The sequence below is a fragment of the Microcebus murinus genome, chromosome 25 (genome assembly GCF_040939455.1).
Source record: "Microcebus murinus isolate Inina chromosome 25, M.murinus_Inina_mat1.0, whole genome shotgun sequence".
In the NCBI taxonomy this organism is placed as follows: Eukaryota; Metazoa; Chordata; class Mammalia; order Primates; family Cheirogaleidae; genus Microcebus; species Microcebus murinus.
Window position 1 is genome coordinate 21,962,484 of NC_134128.1, and position 18,121 is coordinate 21,980,604.

The 18,121-nt window shown below is 45.6% G+C and overlaps 1 protein-coding gene across 1 annotated transcript in view; it reads left to right on the plus strand.

Moving 5' to 3' along the window:
• Positions 1-18,121, plus strand: part of SFMBT2 (Scm like with four mbt domains 2) — a 168,461-nt gene that overhangs the window by 30,312 nt on the left and 120,028 nt on the right. The window contains exon 4 of the mRNA XM_012741235.3: positions 1,305-1,545. Within this exon, the coding sequence (XP_012596689.1) occupies positions 1,305-1,545 (241 nt within the window). The remainder of the gene's footprint in view (positions 1-1,304; positions 1,546-18,121) is intronic.

Here is an 18,121-nt window from a genome sequence, read left to right on the forward strand (position 1 = left end):
TATGCCCAGCAGAGGGCAAATCCTAGAAAATTAAAAAAAAAAAATCAGTTTTCATCAGAGTTTTGCTTAGGTGTGAGATATTGGCAATACATCATTAGTAAGGAAAAGGCTAAATTTCTGGGACCTGAGTTCTTAGGCGTCAGTATTGTTTTAATGGAAATGGAGATTTGACCCTGAGATACATTTTTGCACTGGGCTACTCGGGGTGCAGAGATGTAGCCTGAATATCATAAGCAAATTGGGACCCTTTCTTACCCTATACTTCTTCCTATTGGCTGACTGAAGAAGCTAGAACTTTGATTTTTTAATTTTTATTATTTTTTTTCTTTTGAGGCAGGGTCTGGCTATGTTGCCCAGCCTGGCCTTGAACTCCTGAGCTCAAGCAGTCCTTCCACCTCCCGCATGGCTGGGGTTACAGGCATGAGCCACTGCGTCTGGCTTGATTCCTTATTTTATTTTGTTTTATTTATTTTATTTTATTTTTTAGACAGAGTCTCGCTTTGTTGCCCAGGCTAGAGTGAGTGCCGTGGCGTCAGCCTAGCTCACAGCAACCTCAGACTCCTGGGCTCAGGCAATCCTCCTGCCTCAGCCTCCCGAGTAACTGGGACTACAGGCATGCGCCACCATGCCCGGCTATTATCTATCATAGCTTGCTTTTTTTTTTTTTCTTCCCCCTTAATGTGGTTGCTAGGAAATTTAGCATGACTTTTGTGGCTTACATTATCTTTCACTCAGACATATACATGCCTGTTTCAGGGCAATAGAAGTATTGGCTTAAAGTGCTGTGTTTTTACTACCATGTTTCCCTGAAAATAAGCCCTACCCATAAAATAAGCCCCAGCAGGATTTCTAAGCATGTGTGCAATAGATGACCCACCCCGAAAATAAGCCCTAGTGACGGCGCAGCGCGTCTGCACAACCCGTGCGTGTCGTCGTGGAGCGGGAAAGAACAGGAGCAGCCCTTCTCATCTGCCCTGTGAGAGCTCTATTGCTTGACATGAGAGATTGGGGCCAGTGGTTCTAAAGGAAATAGAGTCGCAAGACATTCAGGATGGGATTCGGGGTGTGGAGAGTGAGGATGATGTTCCAGAAGAAGACGACTTCACTCTATTTGAATCAATGTAGATGGTCCTACTGGTCTCAAAAAAAAAATAACACATCCCCTGAAAATAAGCCCTAGGGTGTCTTCTTGAGGAAAAATAAATATAAGAGCCTGTCTTATTTTCGGGGAAACACGGTAGTTCTTGTCATCTCCCAGATGCATGTGGCTAATGTCGGCCTTTCTGTGTTTCTGACTCCTGAAGGTGGAGATCAGCATTCAAAGCAACTTCCAGCCGGGGATGAAGTTGGAGGTGGCCAACAAGAACAATCCGGACACGTACTGGGTGGCCACCATCATCACCACATGCGGCCAGCTGCTGCTCCTGCGCTACTGCGGCTACGGGGAGGACCGCAGGGCCGACTTCTGGTGCGACGTGGTCATAGCGGATCTGCACCCCGTGGGGTGGTGCACGCAGAACAACAAGGTGTTGATGCCGCCGGACGGTGAGCCCGTTTCGAAGGCTTTGCTTTTGCAAGCCATCGTCCTTCTCGTGGTTGCCGTAAGGGGGGGAGGCAGGGGGAACCTTGTAGAGCATCCCCAAGGGATTTTAGCACAAGGGTCTTGCATTGCTTTGCACGTCGGCTTTTGGGCCTTGTTAGCCTGGAGGGTGCCGGGGTCAGTGGGGAGAGGGTGCGTTCTCAGACGTCAGACCTGGTCCTGGCGGTTGAGCCAACCGTGCCTTTGGGAAATTGAAGGTGTTGGAGCCTCATCCTCAGATTGCTTTCGGAGGGTAGGAAAGCAAGGCTGACGGGATAATACCGGGATTCGGGGTCTCGTTTTCTCTTTGGTGATTGATTTTGTTGCTTTTCTTCTGTGAGTCGGCATTTCGAACGGGACTAGACGGCGTCTTCAATAAGAGGCTTCTCTAATACCGTGTTTCCCCGAAAATAAGACAGGGTTTTATATTTGTTTTTCCTCAAGAAGACACCTTAGGGCTTATTTTCAGGGGATGTGTTATTTTTTTTTAAGTACGGTACAACCATCTACATTGATTCAAATAGAGTTAAGTCGTCTTCTTCTGGAACATCATCATCACTCTCCAGACCCCGAATTCCATCCTGAATGGATGGAATTGCGACTGTATTTCCTTTAGAAATTGCGATTGTATTTCCTTTAGAACCACTGACCCCAATCTCTCCTGTTGAGCACTAGAGCTCTCGTGGGGCAGATGGGAAGGGCTGCTCGTCTTCTTTCCCGCTCCGCGACGACACGCACGGGTTGTGCAGACGCGCTGTGCAGAACGCCCGTCACTAGGGCTTATTTTCGGGGTGGGGCTTCTATTGCGCACATGCTTAGACATCCTGCTAGGGCTTATTTTATGGGTAGGTCTTATTTTCGGGGAAACGCGGTACGTCTTGGTCTGTCTTGTCACGGGGAGGCTGTCAGGGTGTGAAGCATTTAGGAAACCAGACAGATGAAGACAGGTGACATCGCTCTCTAGAGGATGGCCAAAAGCTCAGACAGATAAGATGCATTTAGTTGCCACAAAGCTGGGGCTCTGGAGAGGGGCAGTTCCCCACCTGCAGGGGACGTCTGGGAGCATTTTTGGTTGGGGAGGTGTGGGAAGGGGGTTGCTACTGACATTTAGTCGGAAGAGGCCAGGGGTGCTGCTAGACCCGCTACAATGCACAGGACAGCCGGGTAGCCACAAACTGTGGGCTCAACCTGACATAGGACCGAGGTCGGCGGACCTTGCTGGGAGAGAGTGGGTTGCATATTATAATAAATGCATTGAAGAAACGCCTCCAAACCCGGACTTGAGAAAACCGAGTTCGACCAAGTATTAGAGTCTCAAGGCCCTGTGCTTTGTGTTTCATTATGTGCTAACCACAGCAGTGACAACCTGCAGGCCTTCGATGCTACCTTCCAAGCCTGTGTCATGTCCTCTTAGCGGCCTGTTTTTATTTTGAAGTGATGTCTACACTTTCGGAGGTAAAAATCCTGAGGTTTATTTTGGCCGTGATGTTAGCCCGCGGCCTGAGCTTCCAGAGTATCTGAGTTTTAGCGTCTTCTTTTTAGGTGATGATATATTGTTTTTCTGGTTGGTGGGAACGGCCAGTGGCTTTTTTTTTTTTACTACCCTTTGTTGTGCATAATCGATCTCCTGCTAAGGAGGGGGCCGTAAACCATGGCTGGAGTTTCAGAGTTGGGTTTATGTGACATTTGTCAGGGTCGAGCTCGTCGCCTTGCTGACATCTTGGCCCTGTCTTGTCCTAGAAGAAGGAGAAAACGGGTCTGCTTTCTTTTCTTACCTCTCTGGGTCTTTGCACCTGCTCTCTCTGGTGCTGGGAGCCTCCTTCTTCCCCTCTTCCTTCTCCTCTTCCTCCAGCTGCCAGCATCATGTTTCTCCATGAATCAGCTGGTGGACGTGTAAGTGCAACCGTACTTGCAAACGTGTGGTGCTTTGAACAGTGTGCTTCACCTACCTGGATGGACAGTCAGCCCCTGGCGTCAGCTCGGTCTCCCGGGCTCGGAGTGCCAGCACTTAAACTGCCTGTGCTTGGGGACTTCCTGGCGAAGATTCTCTGGGTCCCTAGCCGAGCGATGCCCTCCCTGAAGAAGGTTGGGATCCTGCTTATGCAGTAGCCCGAAGCAGTAAGGACAAGAGTCGCTGCTGGTACCAGGGCGCAGGAGCTGCTGATGCCCTCCTTAACCTGCGTCTGGGCTACACCCCTGTCCTCTGTCTGCACGGGGAGCCCCCGCGTCTGACCCCTCTGCTGGAGGGCGCTTCTTAGGTGAGCTCTGGAGAATAGCTGTTAGCGGATCGGGCTCCACTTTTAGTTCTCATCCCAGTTGTGCATAAACAGGTTGGAGGGGAAGGAGGCACGTTTGGGGCTAAGCAGTGCCCTGTAATGCTTTTTGGGAACGCCTGCTTAGCCCCTGCCCCAGCCCACATGGGTCCGGAGTGACATTTTATTTATTTATTTATTTTTGAGACAGAGTCTCACTCTGTTGCCTGGGCTAGAGTGCCGTGGTATCAGCCTAACTCACAGCAACCTCCATCAAACTCCTGGGCTCAAGCGATCCTCCTGCCTCAGCCTCCCAAGTAGCTGGGACTACAGGCATGCGCCGCTGTGCCCGGCTAATTTTTTTTCTACATATTTTTAGTTGGCCAATTAATTCCTTTCTACTTTTTTAGTAGAGACGGGGTCTCGATCTTGCTCAGGCTGGTTTCGAACTCCTAACCTCGAGCGATCCTCCCGCCTTGGCCTCCCACAGAGTGCTAAGATCACACGCGTGAGCCACCGCACCCGGCCATGAGTCTTGAAGGCATTTGAGGCACCAGATTGTGTCTTCCCAAATCTGATGTTAGCACATTAGGCGTGAGCCGCCACGCCCGGCCGGTTTCACTTCTTAATAGCTGCTCTAGTGAATAGCATTAGAGAGAAGTTCCGGGGTGCTGAATCTTAACACTCTTTAAGAGCTACCGTGTGCATTTGGTAAAAATCCATGCTGGTGTTGAGAGCGAGGGCGGAGTCTGTGAATCAGTTCTTCTTCCTCGCTTGGAAGGGAAATGTGGCAGCCGCCACAGCTTCGGAATCACATTTGTATCCCACTGACTTGGTGCTATTAGACAAGACACAGCCGAGGCCCTTAAAATGACAAGTTCAGAGTGAAAAACGGGAAGGAAAACCCTGGAACAAGGGAAACCGTGAATGTAACCGAAAGATTGAAAGTCTGTTCCAGCAGTTACAGGTTCTGCTAATTTGAGGAGGTCTTCAGTGTTTTGTTTTGTTTTTTTTTAAAGAAACTTAAAAAAAAAAATTTAGTAGGTAAATCAATATAACTTGGAGATCTCTAGTGCAGAGAACAAAGTCAGGAAATAGCAGCAGGTTCACGGGGCAAGAGGTTTTTATTGATCGCTGTAGGACGGAATAATTATTGCTTTGTAACCAGAGGCAGCAGTTGTTCCAGAGGGAATAGTAGAATCTATTTTTCGAGCAGGGATTCCTGTCCGTGGTGTTTTCTGTCTTAGAGAGCGAATATGGTTGTAAATTCTGCAGCGAGGCCTGGTCCATCTTTTTTGTGGCTAAACACGAAAGGCGTCGTGGGCTATTAGCAGGAGTTCCAGCAGTCCACGGTGCAGGCTGCTGCTGTTTGGGAGACTGCGTGGTGGCAGAGAGGTTTCCTTACCGATCCCCGGGAGGCAGGGAGGTGTAAAGGGAGGGGCCTGAGGTTGGAGCCAGAGATCTGGGTTCGAATCCTGCCTCTGCTGTTAGTGCAAGTCCCTGGGAGGCTCCCCGCTCAGCTTTCCGTATTTGGAAGGAGGGATTGCAGTATATAATCACCGAAGAGCTTTCCAGTCTTGCAATGCCTTGGTTTGTGCTCCCCGTGGAGGAAGAAAGGTGTGGGGTGCCAGTTGTCCTGCTTCATGCTTGGAATTTGGGTCGGTACAAGTCTAGCCCGGGACTCTGTCCTGACTCGGAAGTGAGGTGTCGGAATTGCTGATGGGTTCACTGCGGGACCCATTCACGAGGTTTGGAAGTTATTGTGAGTGCCTGGGCGGGGTTTCCCTCCGCGAAGAACTGCAGAAGGCTGTTCCCGTCTGGACCCCAGAGACCCGGAGTGTCCCGTCCTTGAGCCTGTCCAGTCTGGGCTGTGGGCGGCAGCCTGGGAGTGCCTGGAAATCCTGCCCGTTGTCTCCTGGGAGGAGGAAGAGGATGGCTTCCCTTGTCAGACTTCCCTGCCGTCCATCTCTCAGGAGGACGTTTTTGGGATTGTCCAGAGCGGTCTCTGCTCGCTCTTCTGAAGTCACTGCATGGAAAGCAAGCGATTGCGTCTTCTTAGATAATAGTTTTAACGACGCACATAGAACTCCTTACGGTTCTGTGTTTTTCCTGCCTCGCGATTTACAGTTGGTTTAAGCTGTGAATTAATGTGGGCCGTCCTTGGTTCCGTTAAAAGTTACAGGGAAGGGAGACCGGGGTGGCAGGAGCCCCAGGAGATGTCACTGGGACGTGGCTCCCACCAGCCGCCGGAGAACCCCGCTAACGAGGGCGTGTTCAGAGGGACCCGGGTTCGGCGGCCAGTCGGCTGGCGGTTCGGAGAGTGGCTTTCGTGCTCGGGAGCTAATCGGCACTAATATCTCCTATTAAAAGTATTAAGGAGCACGCTACATGAAAGCACCGCTAAGTGCCGAGGAGGATCATGGCTCTTATTAGCGGAGCAAAATGTGAAATGTTTGGGCTTAGTAAATCAATGAGACTTGATTTATTCATAAGCACACGCAAAGGGCAGCTGCCAAATAATTATTGTTTATGGTGATAATGTACGGAAGTCATTTAATCCACTGACTGTTTCGTTGTTACTTACTGAGAAGTGGCGACATTACCTCTTAATGTCCGGGGTTGGGGAGCCCTTAGGAGTTGGAGCTGGTACCTGCCGAGTCCCTGCAGAGACGCCCCCGTAGGGTCGCAGGTAGATAAGTGCAATGATGCATGTCCAAATAAAACCCCCCGTGGCTTCCGAATGGGGAAGTATTTATGAGCGCTTTCTGCCGTTGCAATAAAAGTGTTGGGATTACGGTGCCTTAGAACTCCTGCCACTAATTTTTATTTCCCCCCCCCCCCCCGTTATTAAAATCTCTTGTCATTTGAATTGCAAACTCTGCCGTCTTGCCAGAATGACTCAATTTTCCATTCAAAGGGAAATCAAAATTAGTGGAGTTAGTTAATGTATAACTTATTTGAATACAGGAATGTTTATTCATGAAGTGTGAGGGGAAAGTGTGAAGATGGCCTTCTGTTAGGTGGGTAGATCCTGCCAAGTTTCAGAGCCTGGGTTTTTAGGGCCGTTTTGGGGAATTGCTGTTTTTACGGGGGGTTGATTGGAGAGGAAAAGATGCTGGCAGGTGGGCCACAGGACCGTGCAGTGGTCACTCGAGAGGGCTTGTTGGGTTGTAAATATTGTTTAACTGTGGACCCTGAGAAGTAGAATTTGATTGTGTTTCATGAGACTATCAATTTTTTAAATTTTTATTTAATATGTAGATGATATTTTAGTAATACTAAGGAGACTTAAACAATCACATTGTTTTCTTTGGTGGTCTTAAATCGTAACTGGAATTGCATTTGTTTATTAATAAGAAAATTCACTGTGTGTGCTGAAAATTCACTATTTGTACTAGAAAACTCAAAGAGCAAGATTCATCCTAACTGGGCGCTCAGAGTTGGAAGCAAAGAGAAACTTATTAAATATTAGATAGCTTGATGTAAAGAGAATAAAACACATTGGGATAAGAAAAGGTTGGCCTGGGGCAGTGGCTCACGCCTGTAATCCTAGCAATCTGGGAGGCCGAGGCGGGAGGATTGCTCAAGGTCAGGAGTTCGAAACCAGCCTGAGCAAGAGGGAGACCCCCGTCTCTACTATAAATAGAAAAAAATTAATTGGCCAACTAATATATAGAGAAAAAATTAGCCAGGCAGGGTTGTGCATGCCTGTTGTAGTCTCAGACACTCGGGAGGCTGAGGCAGGAGAATCGCTTGAGCCCAGGAGTCTGAGGTTGCTGTGAGCTAGGCTGATGCCACGTCACTCACTCTAGCCTGGGCAACAAAGCTAGACTCTGTCTCAAAAAAAAAAAAAAAAAGAAAGAAAAGGTAGCATGTAAAGGTAGCATGATAGTAAATAAGCCAAAAGTCATAGTTACGTATTTAAAAAAGTGAGTCAGTATCCTGTTGTCAAAACCATTTTTGATAATGATATGTGAAAGATGGAATCTTCAGGCAGAAAACAAAGTCACCCTTTCTCTGTAGGAACTTAACGGACCTTTCAAACCCATTCACCTGGTTTTGAATTCTATGTGATCAGGTGGAGAGCCCGTATGGACATTCACCCTGGTGTAGCCCAGCTAGGCTTGGCTGGTAGGAGGTTGAGTGAGCATGTGTATGTGTGTCTGTATGTGTTGATCTAAATAGTAATTTGAAGTCATTTTGGTATCTACCATTTGCAAGTCATGTCTTTGGAAAATTTGGATTTATGGGTACCTTTTGAAAAATGAGAAGACGTGGACAGTTGGATCTGAGTTCCACATGGCATGCCTTTACCTGGAGCGGCCACCTCTTTAGGTGACCATTCGTTTGCCATCTGGATCTTCTTACCTGCGTGGGCCTGAACCCAAGCGTCAGGCCTGGAACCAGTAGGGTTACAGATGTCCTTGTCCCATCTTGGAGTGCCTGTCACCACTGGGTTCCATCTGACCATTCTGGGCTTCGGGGCACCTCTCACTGGGACCAGACCATTCATTGCCAAGGTTTCCGTCAGCTCAAAAACGTTCTGAATGTAAGAATTCAAAGAAGAGCAGTGAATGAAGTTTATGAAAGGGCTCTGAAATAATAAGCTCTATGAACGGAAGACCAGGAAAGTATGATTTTTGATTTTTTTTTTTTTTTTTAGCCCACGAAAGGAAAAACAGAACAAAGACCAAAAAAGTGAAGGCAGCTTCAATGATCTTCATATAAATCAAAAACCTTTATATAGATAATGGGGAATAAGTCTGTTTATGAGTAGAAAATGCGTAGTCCTTTCTCCTAGAAATACCTGTTTTGGGTTTGTTTTTGGACACCTGCTGTATACACCACGAACTCCCTTTATCGTTGTCTTGCATGGTGAATAAAATGAATCTCGAATTTTATCACGTTTGTGTCATAACCCTGCAATTAAAAACAGTTTCCCCGCACCCCCAAAATATTTTTATTTTGTGCCTCCTGTGATACCCGGTAACTGCATTTAATTCTGTCTTCAGGACAGCCTGTAAGGTAGATGATAATATTCTTATTCTGCAGTTGAAGGAAATGTCGCTTTTTCCCTGGTCGGGCAGAGCTTTTAGTAGACTTTAAGCTAAGGGTGATTCTTCCTGGTTCTGAAATCAATGCTTCGAAAATAGCAGGGGCTCAGTAAATACTTATCGATTAAATTACATCAATAAGATTTTAGGATGGTCAGACTTAAAATATCAGACAAATATCACTGAGGAAAGCTGCAGAATCGGCTTGTTGTGATTTTGAGAAGGTCACTGTCAGCCATAGTTTCAAACTATGTCTTTTTTTGGTGGCCAATAGAAGGGAGAACCGCGGGCTGGAACCTCTTTGCAGGATGGTAATCAGATTATGTAAAGTTATGTGCATCGTATCAGATGCTATTTGGGTTTTCTGCACTCGGTGAAAACTGTGAGCGCAAAGCAGTGACTAGAAGGTTCTGCTTTTCAGTGGTAGTCAGAAATGAGTTTGTATCCTCTGCTGCTCTGTCCGCGGCATATGTAATGTAAGTCCAGCGTGTGCTGGGTTCGGTGTGGAATTGGAGAGGGAGTCCGAGCTGCGTGTGTTTCCGAGGCTTCTTGTCTGCATCTTTTCCTCCCCGTTAACGCGTCCGTTGCCTTAACTGCCAGCCCAGGTCTCGTCCGGCCCCTCCCTGTCGTGGCCCCCACCCCAGCCCCCACCCCGGACGTGACACCCGATGGCCTAGTGTGCGGGGAGGGCCCAGCCCTTGTCCGCCCCGTGTCTGCTCCAGGGCAGGCTGACATTCCAGGGCCATCCCGATCTTCCAGCGTCCTTCCCCTCCCCAGGGCTGTGCCTCTCTTCTAGGCCTTGCTCAGTGGCATTCCAGGGCCAGGCTGACATTCCAGGGCCGTGCTGGAGTCCTGCCCTACCTGAGAAGTGACAGGCCCTGTCTGCGCTCAGTGTCAACGTCCCCAGCCCCTGGCCGGGCGTCGGGTGCCCCCTGGGACGGCTTCCGTGGGCTCTGCTGATGTGGATGCGCTTCCAGAGGCCGGGCTCTGTGCCGGGCGCCCACGGAGCGGTGGCTGGTGTGCCTTCGCCGTGGTTGTGGTCGCCTTGGGCTGCCTCGGGGGCGTGCATCTTTTTTTATTTATTTTTTATTTTTATTTTTTTGAGACAGAGTCTCGCTTTGTTGCCCAGGCTAGAGTGCCATGGCATCAGCCTAGCTCACAGCAACCTCAGACTCCTGGGCTTAGGCGATCCTCCTGCCTCAGCCTCCCAAGTAGCTGGGACTACAGGCATGCGCCACCATGCCCGGCTAATTTTTTGTATATATATTTTTACTTGTCCAATTAATTTCTTTCTATTTTTAGTAGAGACAGGGTCTCGCTCTTGCTCAGGCTGGTTTTGAACTCCTGACCTCGAGCGATCCGCCCTCCTCGGTCTCCCAGAGTGCTAGGATGACAGGCGTGAGCCACCGCGCCCGGCCCGTGCATCTTAATTAACCGCTGTACGGCCTGTCCTCAGCTCTGAGAAACAACCAACGTGCAAGTGGTCTTTGATGTGGGCACTAACTACACTGCCACCCACGTGAGAGGGGCCTCCAGCCCGGGCCCTGCCTTTTAGAGAACTCGGAGCATGCCAGGCACGGACAGACACGCCACCCGAAGATCACGGCCGCCTCTTCCCCGGGGAGCCTGTGCTCGACGCCGGGCCAGGTGTGTTTAGCTCATACCCACCAGCCTCCCTGGAGGCTTAAGGGACATGATTGTCTGTATCTCTCCCAAGCCCTCGGGACATTAGGCAGCTATGTCTATGAGTGCTGCGAATTTTGTGGGCTTTGTCACTGTCAGAGTGCCAGGTTAAGTCGATGGTCACATCACTTGTCTCAGAGAGCACAGATGTAATAGATTTTTTTTTAACGTAATGAAATAGCGCTCTGCGGCGATAGTGCTGAGTGTCTTTTGATTCCAGAGGTGCTTAATAATGAGGACAGAGTTTGCAGCTCTTGCATACACTGGGCTGGGGAATATTTTACAATATCAAACGGAATTTAATTTTGTTTTGCACGGTCAAAACAGAAGCGTTTTACAATTCAAATAAGCCAAAACAAAAGTATTTTACAATTCAGATTCATAAGGTTCTCACACATGTATACATAGCCATAGACGTGACCTGGATGAAGCTTGAATGCTAGAATTGTGGATAATTCTATTTTACGAACACATTTAATGAGATTAAATTCTGAAAACCTAGATTAAAATGTTTAATTTTACTTAAATATTTTAAAGTTTTTGATACTCATTAATTGAAAGTTGTGTTTTACCTGTTAATGTTAGCAAGTACTTTTTAGAATATTAGGACAGTAGACTATTTGGAATAGGAGGATGTTTAGAAGGAAAATAGCTTTTCTGCAAACAGAACGACTAAAAACGTTTCGAAGTTTGCGTTTTCTCCAATTTACATTTTTGGATAAGGCATATTAAAATGTGATGTAGATGAAATAATTATAATGGATTAAATCTTTTAACCCATTAGGTGACTTCTGTGGCTACAACATGGGTTATGTGAAACTCTTGACTTTTAGCTAAGTAGTTAATGAATTTGGCTGAAATGCAGGCAAAGTAGATAAAAAGATATAATCATTTATGAATTATGTAAGTCTTTATTTGATTACTCATCTAAACATTGCTGACCCATCAACAGAAAATCCAGGCACGGGTCATCATAATTACATTTAGTCATCGTTGGCATTGTGCCCGCTCATGAGCCGTGGCTTATTACGTACTTTTTGATTGGCATTATGAAGATATATTATTCACCAGTGTAGGAAGATAGAACATTACTTAAAAGCCTGCTCCCTTGATTGCTGACTTTCAAATCTTCAAACGTGTGGTATGTGGGCTACACTTGGGCTCTGCACAAGGTACAGGTGGGTCTGCTCTAGGTTTTTCAGGTGGAGCCCCTGTGAACTTTTGAAGTCTTTCGAAGGGTGACTTGGGCGTAGGTGGACTCAGGGAGTCGGTTTCCATGTCCTCAAATTCTGTCTCTTCTGCGAGATTGATCTGCCCGGGACTGTACCGGTGATGTCCTTTTCTTCCTCCTCTGTCTTTGTGTTTCCTTGCCCACTTTGGGAAGAATGTCACCCTGGTGCCTTGCGCTGACGTATCAAGACCTCATACCTGCCCTCCTGGCCGTGGCATTAAGATACATGCGTTTGCCTTTTTAGGTCTGATCATCACATGTTGTTATGTTATGTATGTTGTTTTTGATCAGGACTAAAGATAATTTTAAAAACTAAGCCAGGCTGGGCTTGGTGGCTCACGCCTGTGATACTGGCATTCTGGGAGGCCGAGGCGGGAGGATCACTTGAGGTCAGGAGTTTGAGACCAGCCTGAGCAGGAGCAAGACCCCGTCTCTTCTAAGATAAAAAAAATTAGCCAGGTGAGGTGGTGCATACCTGTAGTCCCAAGTACGAAGGAGGCTGAGGCAGGAGGATCACTTGAGCCCAGTAATTTGAGGTTGCTGTGAGCTATGCAGACGTCTAGCCAGGGATACAAGAGCAAGACTCTACAAAAAAACAAAACTAAGCCAAAAGAAAATTTTTATCTCATGGTCAAAGAAATTAAAAAAAAAGTTTAATTATACACTGCCTATTTTAATTTCATTTTATTTATTTTTATTTCAGCATATTATGGGGGTACAAATTTTAAGATTTCAAGTTATTATTATTATTTGTTATTATTATTGCACAGAAATAGAGTAGTGTGACCAATGAGACTGTTGGCCTTAGGAAGATAATAACGTTAGGACAAGAGTCTGGGGCACATGGATGGTTGTATAACTTCAAGGAGAGAAAGGAACTCTGTGTGTGTGGACTGATTGTTAAAGTAGCACTTAGCCACGTATATTTTGAAATGCAGGATGGAAGGTCTCAGGTCATTCCATTGAGTGTAAGTATGGGAGTGGAGTAGCAGTTTTATTCAAAATTTCATGGTTGCAGAACACAGGAAATTTCATCCTTTGTGACTGTTTAAATCAAATATTTTCGAATGCCAAATTGAAATTGCATGACGGGGAGACATGAGTTTTTCGAAATTCTTGTAAGGGGGAGCGTATGAACAAGAAGGTCTGAGAACCGGTTTTCACAATTAGCACTCAACCACAGCCCTTCTTGTTCACCCATTAAGATTTTTTTTTTAATAATTTACCTATTTAGGCATTCTCAGGGCTTTGAAAGGATTTATTTATCATAATTGAGCTGAGTTTCTGTTTCCATTATTGGATTCCCTTGGAAATATATTTGCAAGTCTTTCTCCTAGTTCTTCGCTAATAGGAAAATGAAAGCTGGTGGAAAAGATCTTGGGTTGATGGATAAAATTTCTCTCATAGCGACCAGCTACTGTTTTGGTCCACTGTACTACCATATTACCGTTGCCATAGAAATGGAAACGTTTTTATATCAGTCTATGGATATTGAGGTTGTACAGTGTGCTCAGTGGTTTTTTTTTTTTTTTTTTTTGGTGGGACCGTACGATATGGTTATGATTAAGCATTTTATATTGAAGCACATTTGTAACAGGGTCAACTTTTGGCCAACGGCATGTACTCAAGATGATGAACCTGTTCTTGGCGGTGGATCCTAGTGTTCTAATTCGTTTTTTGGAGGACGCCCTGGGGGAAAAACATCTAGAACCTAGGACAGGAGTGGGAACGAGGCCGGGAGCCTTACTAGGAAGGATGAAAGCGTGACCCGAACTTGCCTGGATGACGCCGGCTTGCAGAGAGATGACCCCAGCCCTGCGTCCCAGTGGCTTAGTCAATGTCCCAAGGCACCAGTGAGGTGGTGATGTCACCTTCTGGCCTCTTGGAGAAGTGACTTCCCCGTGGCAGATTTGCAGATGGGTAGCGAGGTTCATGCTACAGATTTGTGAGACTTCAGAGTCAGAACACTGAGAGTCAGAGAAGTGGACCTACCGAGCTCTGGAACTCGGTGTCCCGGGCTCTTTTGGTCTCACGCCTCTGTCTACCTCGAGGGTGTCTCATCTTCGCCGTGGTGATGAGAAGATGCGGTACTTGTTGCTTTTAAGCACTTACACGCCCTGAGGTCCAGAGGCTGCAGGAGTGACCTTGTCTACTTCCCTGCCATTCACGAGAAGTCCAATGTGCCAAATCGCTCTGGGTCAGGCAGCCTCAGTGTCAGAGCAGCTGCCTTTCCCGCTATATAAGCATGAATGTTAAGTGCTTTTTAAAAACCTGCCTGCTGTCCAGAGATTAGCACACACCTGGTTACCTCCAGCGGCTTTGAGGATGGAATGATGACACAAAAAGAGAGGCCCCACTGTTTGTCTTTTAAAATATTCGTAGCATATGCAGCAAGAATGTGCAGTAGCCAACCTGTATTCCTAAAGAGATTTAATCAGAATCGAAGAGAGAGAGATGATTTTAAGGTCTTTCACAATTATTTTTCTGAAGACCTCTTATGAACTCACAGAGCTGTTAAGTAGAGTTGATTAAACAATGCAAATTTTAAAAAAAAAGCCATTAATGACATATACACAATTACACAATGGTTATAAGAGTCCCCAACAACCCATTGTGGATTATAGGAATGAGTGATAGCCATTAAAATGATCTGTAATCAATTTTTCACACTAGATAGTTGTATCAAGGTATTAGCTTCTGTTCAGCTTTTTTCTTATTAAAGTATGTTATTTTTTTATTTTTTATTCTTTTTTTTTTTTTTCTTTACGAGCAGAGATAGGATAAAGTATGTTATGTATGTCCTTTGAGACCATCATAAAGCGAAACAACTCCCCCAGTCCAGGCCAACTTGCCCCCAGACATAAACAAATGGAAACTCTTTGAAAATATCCAAAGAAAATAAAATGTATCCAAAACTTCCTGTCTTGTTTAAATGTTTCATCGTCCTGTAGAGATCAAGGGATGGTTTATATGCCTTGTTTAGTGTTATTTGGAGTAATATTTTATCAGATTTGTTTGTGAAATGAAGAAAGCAATCTAATGTACAATTCGTTGGCCCATCAAAAATAATTTTAGATCCCTCGTGAACATGGATCTTCTGATAACTACTGTTAATGTTTTTTGTTTTTTTTTTTTTCAAAAAATGTATATATTTATGTGTCCTTCTTGAATGGATTTCTGTGAAGCATTATGCAGGGAGGATGTTAACATAAATAACCAACCAGTGCATAAAAGTCAATTAAAAATGCTGTTAACAGAGCAAGCATGAGTTCTTCTTTTTTTTTTTTTTGAGACAGAGTCTCACTTTGTTGCCCCAGGCTAGAGTGAGTGCTATGGTGTCAGCCTAGCTCACAGCAACCTCAATCTCCTGGGCTCAAGCGATCCTCCTGCCTCAGCCTCCCGAGTAGCTGGGACTACAGGCATGCGCCACCATGCCCGGCTGATTTTTTGTATATATATATTTTTAGTTGGTCAATTAATTTCTTTCTATTTTTGGTAGAGACGGGGTCTCGCTCAGGCTGGTTTCGAACAATCCGCCCGCCTGGGCCTCCCAAAGTGCTAGGATTACAGACATGAGCCACCACGCCCGGCCAAGTTCTTTAACATTTAAATACAGTATGTTTAGATTGAATTTGATTTTTTTTGAGATGCCTGCCTGCCTAGCTTCCCAATTTAACTCATCTTTCTACTAACAAAAGAAACTGCTTGACATTTAAAGGAGTTTTATCTACTCTACCCACATATGAATTCTATGTGTTCAAATATTATGAAGATTGTTGAGTCATTTTTAAAAACAAAGAAAGTTGGTTATTTTTGAGGGTTTTTTTTTTTCTTCTTCTAAATTTGATGGTCCCCTTTCTCCTTTCTTCCTGGATCCTCTTTGTATTTTGCTTTCTCAAAATTTCCCTTTTCCCTGAGGGTTTTTAGCTTTCAGCTGATTTGAGGGCTTTGGTTGCATGGTTTATATATTTGGATACAAGTGCTGTTGCAAGAAGGTCCTGAAATACTGTGACTCACATTAATTTAGAAGTTCATTGCTGTTTCCTGCGATTTCCATATCTGCACAGTAGAAGCTTGAGTTTTCCCTTTGTCCCCAGTAAGAGAGGAAGAAAGAGTCTGGGGCCAGCAGCTCACCTGCCCTTGGCAGAACTCGGTCACCTGGGATTTCACCTGGCGGTACCTGGTTATAAAGGAGACGGAATGGACTAGCCTAGCTGTGGGGCTGCTCTGTAGCTAACATCCCCCAGGATGGGGAAGCTGCTTTTACTAAAACAGAGCAGGGAAGAAAAAAGGCTTTTGGAGACAGTCAGTCTCTGCCACAAACTCATTTAGCTAATAAAAAAATTTTTTAGGGTTACGATTTCATCTTCAGAAGACATTTCAAGGAAAACATAAAAATCTTAAAGTACAAAATCAAATGACTTTTTTTTTTCTTCATTTGGGAGTCAAATGCATTGTCTGTCATTGATACAGCACTTGGATTTTCAACTTGTCCTCTTTGCTGTTGATTGAATACAATGTGCACTTTCTCTTGTGTTAACTTTTAAAGTGATGAATGTTCTACGTGCACAGTATTTTCAAGAGACAAATGGTTCTAAAAGGCTCATTTTAAAAGTTAGTGTGTCTTCTTCACACCTTGCGTGATGCCCTCTTTTTCGTTCAGTTTTTTTCCAGTTTGAGATGAATATAAAAGATCATCACCAAGACATAGCATCATAAAATTTTGGAACATTGGGGACAAAGAGATCCTACCAGTGTCCAGAAAGAAAACAGAAACACAACAGATTGGTGGGTGTGGTGGCTCATGCCTGTAATCCTAGCACTCTGGGAGTCCGAGGCAGGCGGATTGCTCGAGGTCAGGAGTTTGAAACCAGTCTGAACAACAGCGAGACCCCGTCTCTACTAAAAATAGAAAGAAATTAGCTGGACAACTAAAAATATATAGAAAAAAAATTAGCCGGGGATGGTGGCGCATGCCTATAGTCCCAGCTACTCGGGAGGCTGACGCAGGAGGATCGCTTGAACCCAGGAGTTTGAGGTTGCTGTGAGCTAGGCTGACGCCACAGCACTCACTCTAGCCTGGGCAACAAAGCGAAACTCTGTCTCAAAAAAATAAAAAAAAGACTCAAGGTTCATCGGGAAGAGGGAAAGGAATCTAGGACCCAAAAATTTTCTTATCTGGGTGGACATCCAGGTGTTGCTTTCAGCAGGGTCTGTTCTCCTGAGCCTTTTCTTTTTGATCTAGGGATGGGAGGAGACCCGCCACCATCCTTACAATGAGGAAGAGTAAGGAGTTGTATTCCAGAAAGCGTTTTAAGATGTAACTTGAATTGAACTGAAAACATGCATGATTGTGGTCCCAGCTGTTATAGGCCAAACCTTGACATTTTTTTTGTGCCCGGGTGTTCCCGGGCCAGGTACACAGGGCCCCAAATGAGGTTGGACAGGGCCCCCGATGGTCCAGGGTGCTGGGACCTTGGAATAGAATAAAAGGTTGCCCTGGCACAGAAACTCTGTTTCCATGCAGCCTCTGTTTTATATCTTTGGGCCTAATCATAGTAGTTCTGCACAGATATCCAATCAGTAGGGCATGTGATTACCGTGTTAGTTTGCATCTTTACAAGCTTTCATATCAACCACGGTTTTAATTAGGAAGAGAGAAGCCACCTCATTAAATCAACGTACATATTCAATCAGTGTGCACATGAAGTCACGCCACATCCTACCAGTGAAAAGAAACGGGCTGTTTTATCCTTTTCTCACTGGGTCACTTCCTCATTGGAGACCGGAAGTTCTCCAGCAATTAATACTGTAAATAGTTGGATCTATTTAGGGTGTGTTGTCTGTCTTGGTTCCTTGAATTTTTCTCATTGAATACCCTCTGTGTCCCTTTCCTCTTCACCCACTTTATTCTTAGTGCTCAGTTTTTTCCTCCATTGTTGTGCTAAAACTGCGCATTCCTTAGGGGCGCTGGTAGCAATTAGTGCCAAGAGTCACCAGTTCTCCCCTGTTGGCCTGGAGTGTGTTGCATTTGTCATTCCATTGCTTCCTCAGTTCCTCCAACTCTCTTCTTCCGTTTCTCTGCTCACTTGCCATCCTAATACCTCTTTACATCCCGTTTCCAGGGATTCCTCGATTTTCCTGCCTAATGGCACCACTGTCTTACTTTGATCGTAGTCACAAGATAAAATAAAACATTCTCCAAAGGCCTCTTTGGAGCTTGGTGGTGTCGTTTAAGATGCCATTAGGGTTGATTTTCTTTCCCTGTGAGGTCTGAGGCCAGCCAGGCTGTAGAAGTGCTTATGTTCAGCTATGGGCTTTT